This window comes from Canis lupus, chromosome 8 (assembly GCF_011100685.1).
Source record: "Canis lupus familiaris isolate Mischka breed German Shepherd chromosome 8, alternate assembly UU_Cfam_GSD_1.0, whole genome shotgun sequence".
Lineage (NCBI taxonomy): Eukaryota > Metazoa > Chordata > Mammalia > Carnivora > Canidae > Canis > Canis lupus.
Window position 1 is genome coordinate 1,022,372 of NC_049229.1, and position 15,027 is coordinate 1,037,398.

The following is a 15,027-nucleotide window of genomic DNA, read 5'->3' on the forward strand; positions in this document are numbered from 1 at the left end:
TGTGACTCTTCATCTCAGGGTTGTTACTTCCAGCCCCACATTGGGTGTGGAGCCTACTTAATATTTTTTAAAAATTAGTAAAAAATAGAGTGGCAAAAATACAAAATGCGGACATCACCAAATGCCTGCAGGGTCGTGGAGCAACAGGGACTCGCATTCACGGCTGGTGGGAATGCCAAATTGTACAGCTGCTTTGGAAGACAGTTTAGCAGTTTCTTACAAAACTAAAAATATTCTTACCATGGGATCCAGCAATCACATTTTCTGGTATTGATCTAAATGAGTTGAAAACTTAAACTCACACAAAAATCTAAACAAGGATGTTTATAAGGGCTTTTATTCCTTTTTTTTTTTTTTAAGGGCTTTTATTCCTAATTGCCAAAAACTTTGAAGCAACCAAGCTGTCCTTCAGTAGGTGAACAGATACATATCTGTGTTGCATCCAGATGGTCATATGTCAGTGTAGGTTCATAGGTAGTAACAAGCGCACCACAATAATGGAGGGCATTGGTAGTGTGGAAGGGGGTGTGGGTGTGGGTGTGGAGGGGGGTATACGAGAACTCTGTACTTTCTGCTCAGTTAGCTGTGGACCTAAAACTTCTCCAAAAAAAAAAAAAGTGTATTGATGATAAAAAAAAAAAAACTTAGCCTCTTGGCATCTGAAGTCAATGACCAATGGGCAGGCAGCCACCTTAACTACCAAAGCTGTCTCCCTCCTCCACTGGTGTGCATTATTCAAGTGTCTAGGATTGCTCTTGGGGGTAATCACGCTCTACCATCCCAGGAGAGGTAGGAAACCAGGTTTTAAAGGAGTAGGGAAGGGGATTTGGAATAATGGGCTTAAAATTAGAGGTGTCAGGGAGTTCCTGAGGCAGAGGAGTATCTGAGTGGGGAAAATATTACAAAAGGACAAACATCATCAGACTTAACTACCTACATGTGCACAGCTCCCATTCAAAGATTGATGCTCTCCTGCCCCCACCCCCTTCCTACCTTCAATGACGCTGGGGTTTTTAAGATTCATTTATGTATTTGAGAGAGGAAAAAAAGAACAGGAGGAGGGGCAGAGGGGGAGAGAGAGAGAATCTTTAAGCCACCTCCCTGCTGAGTGTGGAGCCCAATGCAGGGCTCAATCTTGAGACCCAGAAATCATGACCCTGAGATCATGACCTGAGCCAAAGCCAAGTGTCGGACACTCAGCTGACCAAGCCACCCAGGTGTCCCCCAATAAAACTATTTTAATCAAGGTTCCTATAGCCTAGGGTGTTACTACTCCAAGGGTCACGTCTTTGTCCTTAGTTTTCGCAGTCTGGGTCACAACTGTCTGCTCCACACTTTAAAACACACCCACCTTTCTTGGTTTATACAGCCTCATATTTTCCTGGTTTTCCCTTTGTCTCACGCACTGCTCCTTCTAAGCCCTCTTAGCAAGGGCCTCCATCCTTACCTGCTCTTTCTTGCTGGAGTACCCTAGGTCTTTTCTTCTCTGTACAGATGCATCTAAAGCCAAACAACTGCATTTGGCAGAGCTCCTGTTCTGGCTGTGAGCAACAAAATCATGCATCCATCCAACCACCAACTTCACATGTTTACCTGGTACCTAACAAACAACACAAACTGTATATTTCTAATACGGAGCCCTCGGTTACCCTGCATAATCCTGCACTCTTCATTTCAGGAAACAATGGCATCATCTACCCAGCTGCAACTAGAAACCCTGATCATTCTGGATGGTTCTTCTGGTCATACCTCTGACAGGAAACCTACCATCAAATCCTGTCTTCTCTCAAGTGCACCTGCTTCAGCCACCTTCATCTCTTACCTATGTTACTTCAATAGCTTTCCAAAAGGCCTGGAAACTTCTGGTCTCACCCTGTCCCGTACTTCTCATAGTAGTCAAAGAGATCTTTCAAAAGCATAAATCATTCTTTCCATAAAACTCTCCAGGCTTGGCACCCAGAATAAAATTTAAATTCCTCATGTAGACTAAGGTACTTATATGATCTGACACTTGCCTACCTCCTTGATTACCTTCCCACCACACCATCTCACTATGCACCAGCCACATAGGCTTCCTTTCTGCTTGTTAAAGATACTGAATTTTTTCTTGTTGCATGCATCTACACTTGCAATTTCTTTTGACTGGAAAGCTTTTTCCTTAGCTCTTTGCTCTTTGTTCTCAGCTCTTTGATGATCCTTCTCACCAAATTTATTTTCTTCTTAGGATATATTAAATCTAAAACTATTTTGTTTAAGGACACATGGGTGGCTCAGTGGTTGAGCATTTGCCTTTGGCTCAGGGCATGAGCCAGGGGTACTGGGACCGAGTCCCATATCAGGCTCCCTCTGGGAAGCCAGCTTCTCCCTCTGCCTGTGTCTCTGTCTCTGTGTCTCTCATGGATAAATAAAATATTTTTTTAAAGACCCTATTTTGGTTTTTTTGCTTATCTATTTGTCACCTGTCTCTGGTCATTAGAATGTCTTCATTTGGGTAAGGACCTTGTCTATTTTACTTACTACAATCTTCCCAGTCCCCGTATAAGACTCGACACATAATGGACACTCAATAACTATTAACTGAATTAATGAATAGCCTTACTAAAAATGTGTAAATGATTTTTAATAATAAATTTATTTTTTATTGGTGTTCAATTTGCCTACATACAGAATAACACCCAGTGTTCATACCGTCAAGTGCCCCCCTCAGTGCCCGTCACGCATTCACCCCCACCCCCCGCCCTCCTCCCCTTCCACCACCCCTAGTTCGTTTCCCAGAGTTAGGAGTCTTTATGTTCTGTCTCCCTTTCTGATATTTCCTACCCATTTCTTCTCCCTTCCCTTCTATTCCTTTTCACTATTATTTATATTCCCCAAATGAATGAGCCACAGTAACTTCTTGCAAGATACATCCACGAAGGCAAAAGAAACAAAAGCAAAAATGAACTCTTGGGACTTCATCAAGATAAGAAGCTTTTGCACAGCAAAGGATACAGTCAACAAAACTCAAAGACAACCTACAGGATGGGAGAAGATATTTGCAAATGACATATCAGATAAAGGGCTAGTTTCCAAGATCTATAAAGAACTTATTAAACTCAACACCAAAGAAACGAACAATCCAATCATGAAATGGGCAAAAGACATGAACAGAAATCTCACAGAGGAAGACATAGGCATGGCCAACACGCACATGAGAAAATGCTCCGCATCACTTGCCATCAGGGGAATACAAATCAAAACCACAATGAGATACCACCTCACACCAGTGAGAATAGGGAAAATTAACAAGGCAGGAAACAAATGTTGGAGAGGATGTGGAGAAAGGGGAACCCTCTTGCACTGTTGGTGGGAATGTGAACTGGTGCAGCCACTCTGGAAAACTGTGTGGAGGTTCCTCAAAGAGTTAAAAATAGATCTGCCCTATGACCCAGCAATTGCACTGCTGGGGATTTACCCCAAATATATAGCTACAGTGAAACGCCGGTGCACCCCAATGTTTATAGCAGCAATGTCCACAATAGCCAAACTGTGGAAGGAGCCTCGGTGTCCATCGAAAGATGAATGGATAAAGAAGATGTGGTTTATGTATACAATGGAATATTACTCAGCCATTAGAAAGGACCAATACCCACCATTTGCTTCAACGTGGATGGAACTGGAGGGTATTATGCTGAGTGAAATAAGTCAATCAGAGAAGAACAAACATTATATGGTCTCATTCATTTGTGGAATATAAAAATTAGTGAAAGGGAATAAAGGGAAAAGGAGAAAAAATGAGTGAAAATATCAGTGAGGGTGACAAAACATGAGAGACACCTAACTCTGGGAAACAAACAAGGGGTAGTGGAAAGGGAGGTGGGCCGGGGGTTAGGGTGACTGGGTGATGGGCACTGAGGCGAGCACTTGGTGGGATGAGCACTAGGTGATACGATATTTGTTGGCAAATTGAACTCCAATGAAATTTTTTTTAAAAAGCTAGATTATTTAAGATAAATAAGTTTACAACTTTAAAGAAGGCAGTAGTTAGTAATGGTGTGCTGTGCATTTCACCTCTCATCTCCATGCCACTCAACATGGAGAAAAAAAATGCTTCTGTCGTGATAAGCCAAGAGGAACTTCAGGGGAAACACATTGTAACCTGACCTGTCTCCTGAGGTTTGGGGGGCATAGGATCAGAGTTAGACTCATCCTAAGAAAATAGAGTGGAGACAGACAAGACATCTAGGGCTTGGGGTTATAGATGCAGGGATGAAAAAATAATAATTTTAGGGACACCACCTGGGTGGCACAGTTGGTTAAGTACCTGACTCTTGGTTTCAACTCAGGTCTTGATTTCAGGATCACATGCTCTGTGCTCAGTAGGGAATCTTGAGATTCTTTCTCTCTCTCCCACTTCCCTTTCCCCTCCTGCATGTGCTGTCTCTCTAAAATAAATAAATAAATCTTTTAAAAGTATATCAATTAATTTTAGACTTTACTTGAACATACATGTAAAAATCTTGCATAACATGAAAAAAATTCTCAAAACAAAAACAAAACAAAAATCCAAACAATATAAAGTCTCAACCCAGTCAAAGAAAAAAAAAAGGAATGAGAAGAAAAAGAACCTCAAGATAAGGTAAACATAACTCTTAGTTACAAAGAACAAACCAGTGGTCATCAGAGGGGAGTTGGGTGGGGTGATGAGTGAAAGAGGTGATAGGGATTAGGAAGTGCACTTACTGTGATGAGCAGTGCGTAATGTATGGAATTGAGTCACTATATTATATGCCTAAAATGAATACAATACTGCATACTAACTATACTGGAATTAAAAATAAATAAGCAAGAAGATACAGTAAAAATGAACAAAGAATATGGTAAAAATGAATTCAAATATATTAGTAAAGGAGAACCTGGGTGGCTCATCAGTTAAGCTCTTGCCTTCGGCTCAGAGTGTGTTCCTGGAGTCCTGGGATGGAGTCTTACATCGGGCTCCCTGCATGGAGCCTGCTTCTCCCTCTGTCTGTGTCTCTGTCCTCTGTGTGTCTCTCATGAATAAATAAGTAAAACATTTTTAAAAACCAAATATATTAGTAAAAAATTACTAAGTGTAATTGGACTAAACTCTCCATTTAAAAGACAAAAATTGTTAGATTGGCTAAAAAAACCATAAAATCCATGTAAGTCTTTTATGAGAAATATATAAGCAGGTGAAGTAAAAAATCACATACCAGGCAAGTATGGGTTTGTAAGGCGGCTAGTAAGATGATATGGATAACATCATACCCTTGCAAAACAAACAAACAAACAAACCTAAAACCCATTGTAATTCAACAACAGAAAAACAATCTGATTTAAAAATGGGCAAAGGTGGGGGGTGGCTCAGTCAGTTAAGAGTCTGCCTTTGGCTCAGGTCATGATCCCAGAGTCCTGGGATCCAATCTCACATCAGGCTCCCTGCTTAATGGGGAGTCTGCTTTTCCTTCTACCCCCCTCTCAAATCAATCAATCAATCAAACTTTTTTTTAAAAATGGGCAAAGTTCTTGGATAGATATTTCTCCTGTGAAGATATATAAATGGTTAATAAGCAGATGAAAAATGCCCACCATCACTAGTCATTAGGGAAATGGGAATCAAAACCGTAATGAAATACCACCTTACATCCACTAGGATGGCTATTATCAAAAAAATTAAACAGAAAGTGGCAAGTATTAGCCAGAATGTGGAGAAACTGGAATCCTTGTTGATGGGAATATAAAACACTGTGTCTGCTGTGGAAAGTGGTCTGGTCTGAAGGTTCCTCAAAATATTAAACACTGAATTACCATATGACCTGGCAATTTCAATTCTGGGTATCCACCTCACAGAATTGAAAGCAAGGTCTCAAGGAAATGTTTGTACACCTATGTTTGTGACAGCATTATTCACAAAAGCCAAAAGATGGAAGCACCCCAAGTGTCCATTGATAGATGAATGCATAAGTAAAATGGGGCACATTTTTCTTTGTGTGTGTGTAATTGTATATATGACATAAAATGGAATATGATTCAGCCTTAAAAAGAAAGGAAATCTTACAATATACAACATGAATGAACCTTGAGGATGTTATGCAAAATTAAATAAGCCAGCCACAAAAGAACAGATTTTATGTGAATCTGTTTATATGAGGCCCCTAATCTAGTCAAATTCATAGAAACAGAAAATAGAATGGTGGTCTTCATGCATTGTGAGGTTGGGGATAGGGAGTTACTGTTTAATGGGTACTGAGTTTCAGTCTGGAAGATGAAAGGCTTCTGGAGACAGATGCTCAGGATGGTTGCACAATAATGCGAATATGCTTAATGCTAAGGGACAGTAGACTTAAAAATGCCTACAGTGGTAAATTTTACATTGTGTATTTTTTTACCACAAAAATACTGAATACAAAGTAAAAGCATTAATTTTTAATATTTTATTTTAGAGAGGGAAGGAGACTGTGCGCAGAGGGAGGGGCTGAGGGAGAGAGAGAGAGAGAGAATCTTCAAGCCGACTCCCTGCTGAGCACAGAGCCCAGTGCAGGGCTCGACCTCAACCCTTAGATCATGACCTGAGCTGAAATCAAGAGTTGGATGCTTAACTGTCTTAACTTAAGGATGCTTAACATCCTTAACTGACTGTGCCACCCAGGACCCCCAAATAAAAGCATTATTAAAAAATAAATAAGTTTTTATCTGAATCTGACTCTTTAGTGTTACCCATTTAACTCTTCAGTATTTGTGTGTAGTTGCTCTAAAAATACCCCTTCTCCATATATTTATTGTTGATATTCATGTGTGTATATATATTTTTTTTTTTAAAGGATGACACTGGGGACGCCTGGGTGGCTCAGCAGTTGGGCTTCTGCCTTCAGCCTGGGGCATGACCCTGGAGACCCGGGATTGAGTCCCTGCATGGAGCCTGCTTCTCCCTCTGCCTGTGTCTCTGCTTCTCTCTCTCTGTGTCTCTCATGAATAAATAAATAAAAATTTTTAAAAATCTTTAAAAAAATAAAAAAAATAAAAGGATGACATTGGAACCTCATTAGAAAAGGCCTCAGCTGCCCACTATCTGTGTTCCTTTCAATAGCTCAGTCCAAATGGGAGTGGATCCAGATCAAAGTTACTGTCATTGGAGTATACTTGATTGCTTGGTATCTGGTAACTTTCTTGTAAGATAATTTGATACCACTGACATACTATATAAGAATATCTTTCCCAGAGCGCCTCAGATCTTTATTGCTTTAAGAGAATTATGATCATGTTTTCATTACTTTATTATTATAATGGTTTAGTGAAGTGACTGAATCTGGTATAGACTTTTTTTTGGGTATGTGTGTGAAGTTTTTTATCAAACTGTAATATTTGTGAATGGAATGCCTTGCAATATGAATGTTAATATAATGTGTAAAGGAAGATTAAAGTTTGAATGATTATCCCACCTCCCCCCCCAAAAAAAAGGATGACATTGGGAAGGCATACCAGTTGCTTTGCATTTATCACCTCTACAGCAGCATGGGTCTTCAAGTCTCTGGGCAAAATGCCCAGTCATCACTGCCCACCTGGCTAATGGCAGACCAAAACCATGAAGATAGGTATAGTCAGTCTATATCATGGGCACTCAGGATAATTTCCAATTGCACTTGCCACTACACATGTCCTAAGTAAAACTGGGAAATGACTGAATTTGCCTCTTTGATAACCTTCCGGCTCCTTTTCCTTCAACTTGCTCCATTAGGACTCACAGTTCAGTAGCCTCCAGACTCAGCACTTCTATGTCCAAAGTCACCATTCTCACTGTGGAAACACCCTTCAAGAGCCCTATTTTTGTCCAACTAGGAATGCCCCAGTTTCCAGAACAATCTTTCTCTTCAACACTCTGCCAAACCTTGTCAAAATCCACTTTCCAAAGTGGCTAATGTCAGCATGACCTGAGAAGATTATTGAATGAATGGTTATTCTTTATAGGAATGCCTGGTGGATGGAGAGCCAGAGGATCTGGTTTTAGATTTCCTGTCCAGTTTTTCTTTGACTTTGAAGCATACAGAGAAGTTAGACCAAAAAAAAAAAAAAAAGCATTATAGGGATAAAAATAGTCACCAAATATCAACAAAATATTAATTCATTAGGAAGATTTAAAAATTCTAAACTTATGGGGCCCCTAAATGGCTCAGTCAGTTAAGCATCCAAATTGATTTCAGCTCAGGTTGTGATTTCAGGTTGTGAGATCGAGCTTTGGGTAGGGCTCCCCCTGAGTGCAGAGCCTGCTTGAGATTCTCTTTCTTCCTCTCTCTTTGCCCCTCCCCTGCTCCCTTGCTCTCAGAAAAGAAATGAAAACAATTCTAAACTTACAAATACCTAACAACAGCCTCAAAACCTGTAAGACACATTTGATAAAACCACAGAAATTGACAAATCCAATAACACATAAGAAAATTCTAACGCAATTCTCTCAATAATTAATAGATTGAGGAGAAAGAAAATAATCAGTAAGGGTACAGAAAATTGGAACATTACAATTAATCTGATAAGTATTTGCATTACTCTGAACAACAGATTATAGTCCCTATAAACACATGTGGAGTACTCACAAAAATTGAGAATAAATAGCCTACCCCTTCACCATAAAGAAAGTTTCAACCACTTTCAAAGCTCACTTTTGAGAAACAGGAAATTCTGATCTTAAACTGTTCCAGAAAATTAAAAAATTCATTTACGACACTGGTATGATCTTGTTTAAAAAATTATGCGAGGACTATTTGAGAAAGAGAAATTACAGGCAAATGTCACTCATGAACATAGACACGAAAATCCTAAGTATTAGCAACCTGAATCCAGAAAGTATGATAATAGGTAATACGATCAAGATAGGTTTATTTCAAGACATCTGGGTTGGTAAATCCCGGAATTAGATGTGTGAAATACATAATATAACTCACAATATTATATAAAAGGTTAAAGGGGAAAATTCTATGTATGAGGTCAGTAGATGTAGAACTATTTAACACCAAAAATAAGACACCTCTTAAACTGAAAAAAAAATGAAGATAATTATCTATAAGCAAAAATAGTTAAAAGAAAAAAGATGAAAAGCATAATACATAATGGTGAAACTCTTAAAATATTCTTTCTTTACTTTTTAAAGGTTTTTTTTTTAAGATTTTATTTACTTATTCACGAGAGACCCACAGAGAGAGGCAGGGACACAGGCAGATGGAAGCAGGCTCCCTGCTGGGAGCCCCAATCAGGCCCTGAGCTGAAGGCAGACACTCAACCACTGAGCCACCTAGGCGTCCCTTAAAATATTCCTTTAAAAGTCAGGAACAAGGAAGTCCACCATTAATAATCTGAATGTTCATGCCTAAGCCCTCTTCATTCATATGTTGAAAACCTCATGCCCAATGTGAGGGTATTAGGAAGTGGGGCCTTTTCGGAGGTGATTTAGGTCATGAGGGTGGAGCCCTCACAAATGGGATTAGTGTCCTTACAAAAGAGGCTCCAGAGAGATCCCCAGCACTCCAACACCTGAGGACACAGTAAGGAGTCAGCAACCCGGGAGAGGCCCTCACCAGAACCCAACCATGCTGGCCGCCGACTTTGGACTTCCAGTCTCCAGAACCACACGAAATACATTTGTTGTTTATAAGCCACTCAGTCTGTGGCATTTTGTCACAGCGGCCCACACAGATCTAAGGTCCCTGCTATCTATCTGCCTTGCTACTTAACAAGGTCCTGGACACTGTGATAAAGATACACTACAGAAGAAACAAAACTATTTGCAGGTGATAGGATTATCTGCTTAGACACTCAACTACCAGTGCTCAGAAAATCCAAAATAACACACAGAACAAGTACTGAAATTATTGAGAGAATTTGGCAAATTCGAACAATTGGCGATAGCTAGACAAAAGTCAGTTCTCGGACTTCCGAGGCAGAAAGATCAAGCCAACCAGGAAGCAAGGCCAAGCCAAGCCAAGTCCATAAAGCACAAAGTCAATACTTTCGCTAAGCCCACCAGAGAACTTAGGTCACCAACGAAGATATACCTGACTTACATGACATCCAGGGCCATGAGCCACGGCAAGGGGCGTCTCCACACAGGAATGGTTTCACCTGCGGAGGAGCTGGGGTGGAGAGACACAGCTGTGGCCATAACACGAGCAAGTGAGACTGTTCTCTCGGTCCGGAACCTTCCCCCAAACCCCCTTCATCCTTCTCCTTCCTATCCCATCACAAGCAGCCCCGCCCCTGAGCACCTTTCCAGCATCCTCCAAACAAGGGCTCGGATCCCCGTAGAGTACCTTCGGGGGCCCCCCGCTCCCCTGTAGCCAACTGGCCCTCGGTGGCTTGAAGGTCTGGAGCCTCCACCTACAGCAGCGCCACGGGAGCCTTGCGCGCAGTACGTCTTAAGCAATGATTTGTGGAAGAGGCGAAGGAAGGTCTCACCCCGTTCTACCCCCTGACTGCCTAGAACCTGCCGTGGCCCCTTGCGGACCTCGGACTTTGGGGTCCCAAATCCTCGACGTGCCTGGGTCAAGGGGCACCCCCCTGTGCTCCCCTGCCCTGCCCCACAGGGGCTCACTCCCTCGTTTCCACACCAGGAGTGCGGCGTGGAGGCCGATCATAGAGCGCGCTGCTCTGGGGTTCGCATACAGGGACCCTCGTCTGACCCCACTTCACTCCTGCGGAAGATCCGTGTTGGCGCTTGTTCTTGCCAAGAACAAGACTCTCTTGGAGTCCCGAGAGAATTTTCACTTTGACGAAAAGAGGAGCAAAGTGAACGTTGCAGCTGCTTTTGGTTTGGCAGCCAGCAGAGCGGGGCCCCTATAGGGGCAGTGCGCATCCTCAGCAGCAAACCTCCCTGCCCGCAAACTCCACGAAGCACCTCAGCATCAAGCCACCAGAGCTTTGGCCTGTGTAAGCCACTGTGCACCTGCTAGCAAGATGTGTCCTAAGGTGTCAGAAAAAGCCTAACGGAGGGTATTTTTGGGGTCTGGGAATGCTCGGAAAGTTTTCCATCTAAATTAAGGATAATTGCTTTTTTGCTTTACTCTACTTCAGCTTGCAAAAAGTTTCATACGGAGACCCCTGGGTGGTTCAGTGGTTGAGCATCTGCCTTCCACAGGGCATGAGTAGGAGGTCCTGGGATTGAGTCCTGCATCCGGCTCCCTGCATGGAGCCTGCTTCTCCCTCTGCCTGTGTCTCTGCCTCTCTCTCTCTGTGTCCCTCATGAGTAAATAAATAAAATCTTTTTTAAAAATAAAAAATAAATGAAAAGTGGTTCTGTATGTTTTCTACAGAACATACCCACTTAAACTAAGTGGCTTTGAATGTCAAGCATACAAAAACCATTGAAAACAAAAAATAGTTTTGGAGATCATAGATATTTTTCCTTAACACAGAAAGTTCTACAAACCCCCCGTGGGGGAAATAAAACCCCAACTATGTCCAGCACTTGTTCTATTATATCTAACCTCAGTCTTTGCCTCCACTTCTATGTGAGCTGCCACATGGCACATGAAGTTGTTGGCTATGGGACCAGGTGCATACTGACAGCCCCATACAACTATAATAAACACATTTCAACCTGGTGGAATAGGACTTCCTGTGTCCGGAATACAGTGACTTTAGGGGCACTTGGAGGGCTTGGTCGGTCAAGCATCCAGCTCTTGATTTCAGCTTGACATCATGATCTCAGGATTGTGAGAGATCGAGCCCTGTGTTGGGCTCTGTGCTGGGTATGGAGCCTGCTCAGGATTCTCCCTCTGCCCCTCCCCATCCTTAAAAAAAAAAAAAGGAATAAGGTGAGTTTCTGATCATCTGAAATTGTTCCTTCTCTGCTCATTAGGTGTTTCGGGAGTTGCAAAATCCACTTCCTTCAATGAGAATTTTCAAACCTTGAAGGTAGCATTAAGGGTTATTGGCTCTTGCAGGTATGCTAGAAGTAAGCATCGCTAACAATACTGCATACCCTGCCATGCAAGATGGCCTCTGCCACAGGAGGTGCGTCTGTCTGAAGGATGCATGACAATGGCCACACGTGTGTACCCTGTGGCCAAGTGGTATCTAGTGTAGCCCAGAACATATTCAATACCCCAATGACAAAGCACATTTCCAGAGCACGGCCTGATGGTCCCGACATAGCTCTACGTTTCTAAGCTTGGGGCATCATTCAAGGCCACCTTGGAATCTATAAATGTACCTGAACTTCCAAGGACTCATAAAAAGAAAAAAGACATACTCTGTTTCACCAAGAAAACTGCTCAAAGAAGTTGCCTCAAAATTTAGAGTTTAGAAATCAGTGTGCGATCTGGATGAACGGGAAGCAAATTGTTCACTACCTGGAGTGTATCATTTTCCCCAAATGAATGTTGCTGAATTTCTTGGCGTAAATACTTTCTGGAGGCTCATTTGCAGGCACATATGCATAAAAGATCATTTCTTTTAAGGTGATGTACTGTGGTGCAAGCGCAGCTTCAAAGCCCATATCAGGAGCCTAGAGGAGGAAAAGAGGAATCAAAAGCATTGCATTTAAACAATCTTATACTTCAATTAGAGCAAAATGCCAGTATCAGGTTTGTTTCCAGTGTGTGTCCCAAGGATGCTGCTTTGCTCGTCAGCAGGAGCAATATTTCAACACGCTCTGTTTGCATATGCGTGTGTGTGCAAGGGATAATGCACACATCTATCCCTGACTCCAGTGGCATTTCTCATTCCTTCTGTTTTGCACGTCATCCCCTGCAGTCAACTCGGGCACCTCCGCCCTGATCTCTGACCCGTAGGTCTTTCCAACACACCCTTCTCTGATCCTGGTCCTTTCCAGTGTTGGGAACTTTGGGGACCATCCTGAAGGGGATGCTGGATGTTGACCTGGTGGCTATGCCATGAAGAGTGGGTGGTGGATGGTGCAGACCAGTGGGGGCATGGCCATCCATTAGTGCCTCCAAGACCTGTTTTCTTTCTCAAATTTGGGAACCCACTGAGTTTGGGAACTCGCTGGGAAGGGGAGAGCGTGGGAAATAGATGCAAGGAGAACTGGCATGAGACCCAACTGATCGAAGTTCTGAGGACTCTTAAAAAGGCTAACCGTGAGTTAGGGTCCCAGAGACCCTCCTAGCCTGGGAGTGGCAAGATCACCCAGTGAAACACGTGTACAAGTCCATTGAAAAGGCAACATGCTGACCAAAGCCTAGGCACTGGGACCTGTTCCCTGGGTAGAGGCCTGATCTAATAACTACCCAGTTGTGTGTGTAATTTGCTGTAAATTATTTAACCTTGCTGCGCCTCATTTTCCTCATCAGTAAAATGAGGATAAATAGCTATTATAAAGGTTTAATCATACACAGCAGTGCCTGGCACATAGAGCCAAATAAAGGCTAGAGATTATTTTTATCCAGAGCAGAAACCTGCTTTTTTGTTTTTGAGGAGGGAGGTGAACCCTTCTGGAGCCTAAAAACCTCCTTTGATTTTAATAATTTAAACTTCCACTGGGACACCCTGGGGGCTCAGTCAGTTGAGTGTCTGCCCTGGGCTCAGGTCATGATGCCCGGGGGGCCTGGGATTGAGCCCCGCCTTGGGCTTCAGCCCCGCCTCAAGCTCCCTACTCAGCAGGGATCCTGCTTCTCCTCCCTGTTTCTCTCTCTCACTATCTCTCTCTTAAACAAACAAATAAAATCTTATAAAGAACTTTCTTAGAAAAAACTTTTTATTTTTATTTTTTTTAATTTATTTTTTATTGGTGTTCAATTTACTAACATACAGAATAACCCCCAGTGCCCGTCACCCATTCACTCCCACCCCCCGCCCTCCTCCCCTTCCACCACCCCTAGTTCGTTTCCCAGAGTTAGCAGTCTTTACGTTCTGTCTCCCTTTCTGATATTTCCCACACATTTCTTCTCCCTTAGAAAAAACTTTTTAAAAACTAATCTTTCACATAAAAGAATTAAGACATTTTCTACAAATGATGAAGTTTGGTATCTGGGGGTTTTTTTGGTAACTTTGACCCTCCTGCTTACGTCCTCTGACTTGTGTGTACACAGAGGCCATGTAACAGACAGCAACTACTCGGGAGTCACATGGCAGTGTGTACCACCCAGGGACTCCCACCTCCCTCTGTACACGACTCAGACAAGCAAACTGAAGGCACGATCCTTTCAGCTCCGATCTTGGCCTGGTAATTCACAATGATCCATTAAAACTAACGTTGGGAGAGGAGGGGCAAGATGGCAGAAGAGTAGGGTCCCCAAGTCACCCGTCCCCACCAAATTACCTACATAACCTTCAGATCATCCTGGAAATCTACGAATTCGGCCTAAGATTTAAAGAGAGAGCAGCTGGAATGCTACAGTGAGAAGAGTTCGCGCTTCTATCAAGGTAGGAAGACGGGGAAAAAGAAATAAAGGAACAAAGGCCTCCAAGGGGGAGGGGCCCCGCGAGGAGCCGGGCTGAGGCCGGGGCGAGTGTCCCCAGGACAGGAGAGCCCCGTCCCGGAGACGCAGGAGCTGCACCGACCTTCCCGGGGGAAAGGGGCTCGCGGGGAGGTGGAGCAGGACCCAGGAGGGCGGGGATGCCCTCGGGCTCCCGGGGACACTAACAGACACCTGCGCCCCGGGAGAGTGCGCCGAGCTCCCTAAGGGCTGCAGCGCGCACGGCGGGACCCGGAGCAGCTCGGAGGGGTTTGGTCCGCGGCTCCGCGGAGGGGGCTGCGGGGCGGGAGCGCGAATCCAACAGCGCAGGCTCCGGAGCACAGGGCGCCGGGACACAGCCCAGGATCCGGCCTCCCCCGGGACAGGCAGAGGCCGGGAGGGCCCAGGACAGCGAGGACGCTCCTGCCCCGAGCTGAGCCGATCAGCGGCCCCGCCCCGGAGCCTCCAGGCCCTGCAGACGGAGAGCTCCGTGGTGAGTGCAGGAGCTGACTCCAGGGCTCCAGAGCTGGCCCCGCCACTGGGGTTGTTCCTCCTGGGGCCTCACGGGGTGAACAACCCCCACTGAGCCCTGCACCAGGCAGGGGGCAGAGCTGCTCCCCCAAGT

The 15,027-nt window shown here is 43.8% G+C and overlaps 1 protein-coding gene across 4 annotated transcripts in view; it reads right to left on the reverse strand.

The window, feature by feature from the left end:
- Positions 1-15,027, reverse strand: part of CATSPERB (cation channel sperm associated auxiliary subunit beta) — a 141,376-nt gene that overhangs the window by 40,480 nt on the left and 85,869 nt on the right. For all 4 annotated transcript variants that reach the window (XM_038544107.1, XM_038544106.1, XM_038544104.1 and 1 more), the window contains one exon: positions 12,339-12,493. In XM_038544107.1, the coding sequence (XP_038400035.1) occupies positions 12,339-12,493 (155 nt within the window). The remainder of the gene's footprint in view (positions 1-12,338; positions 12,494-15,027) is intronic.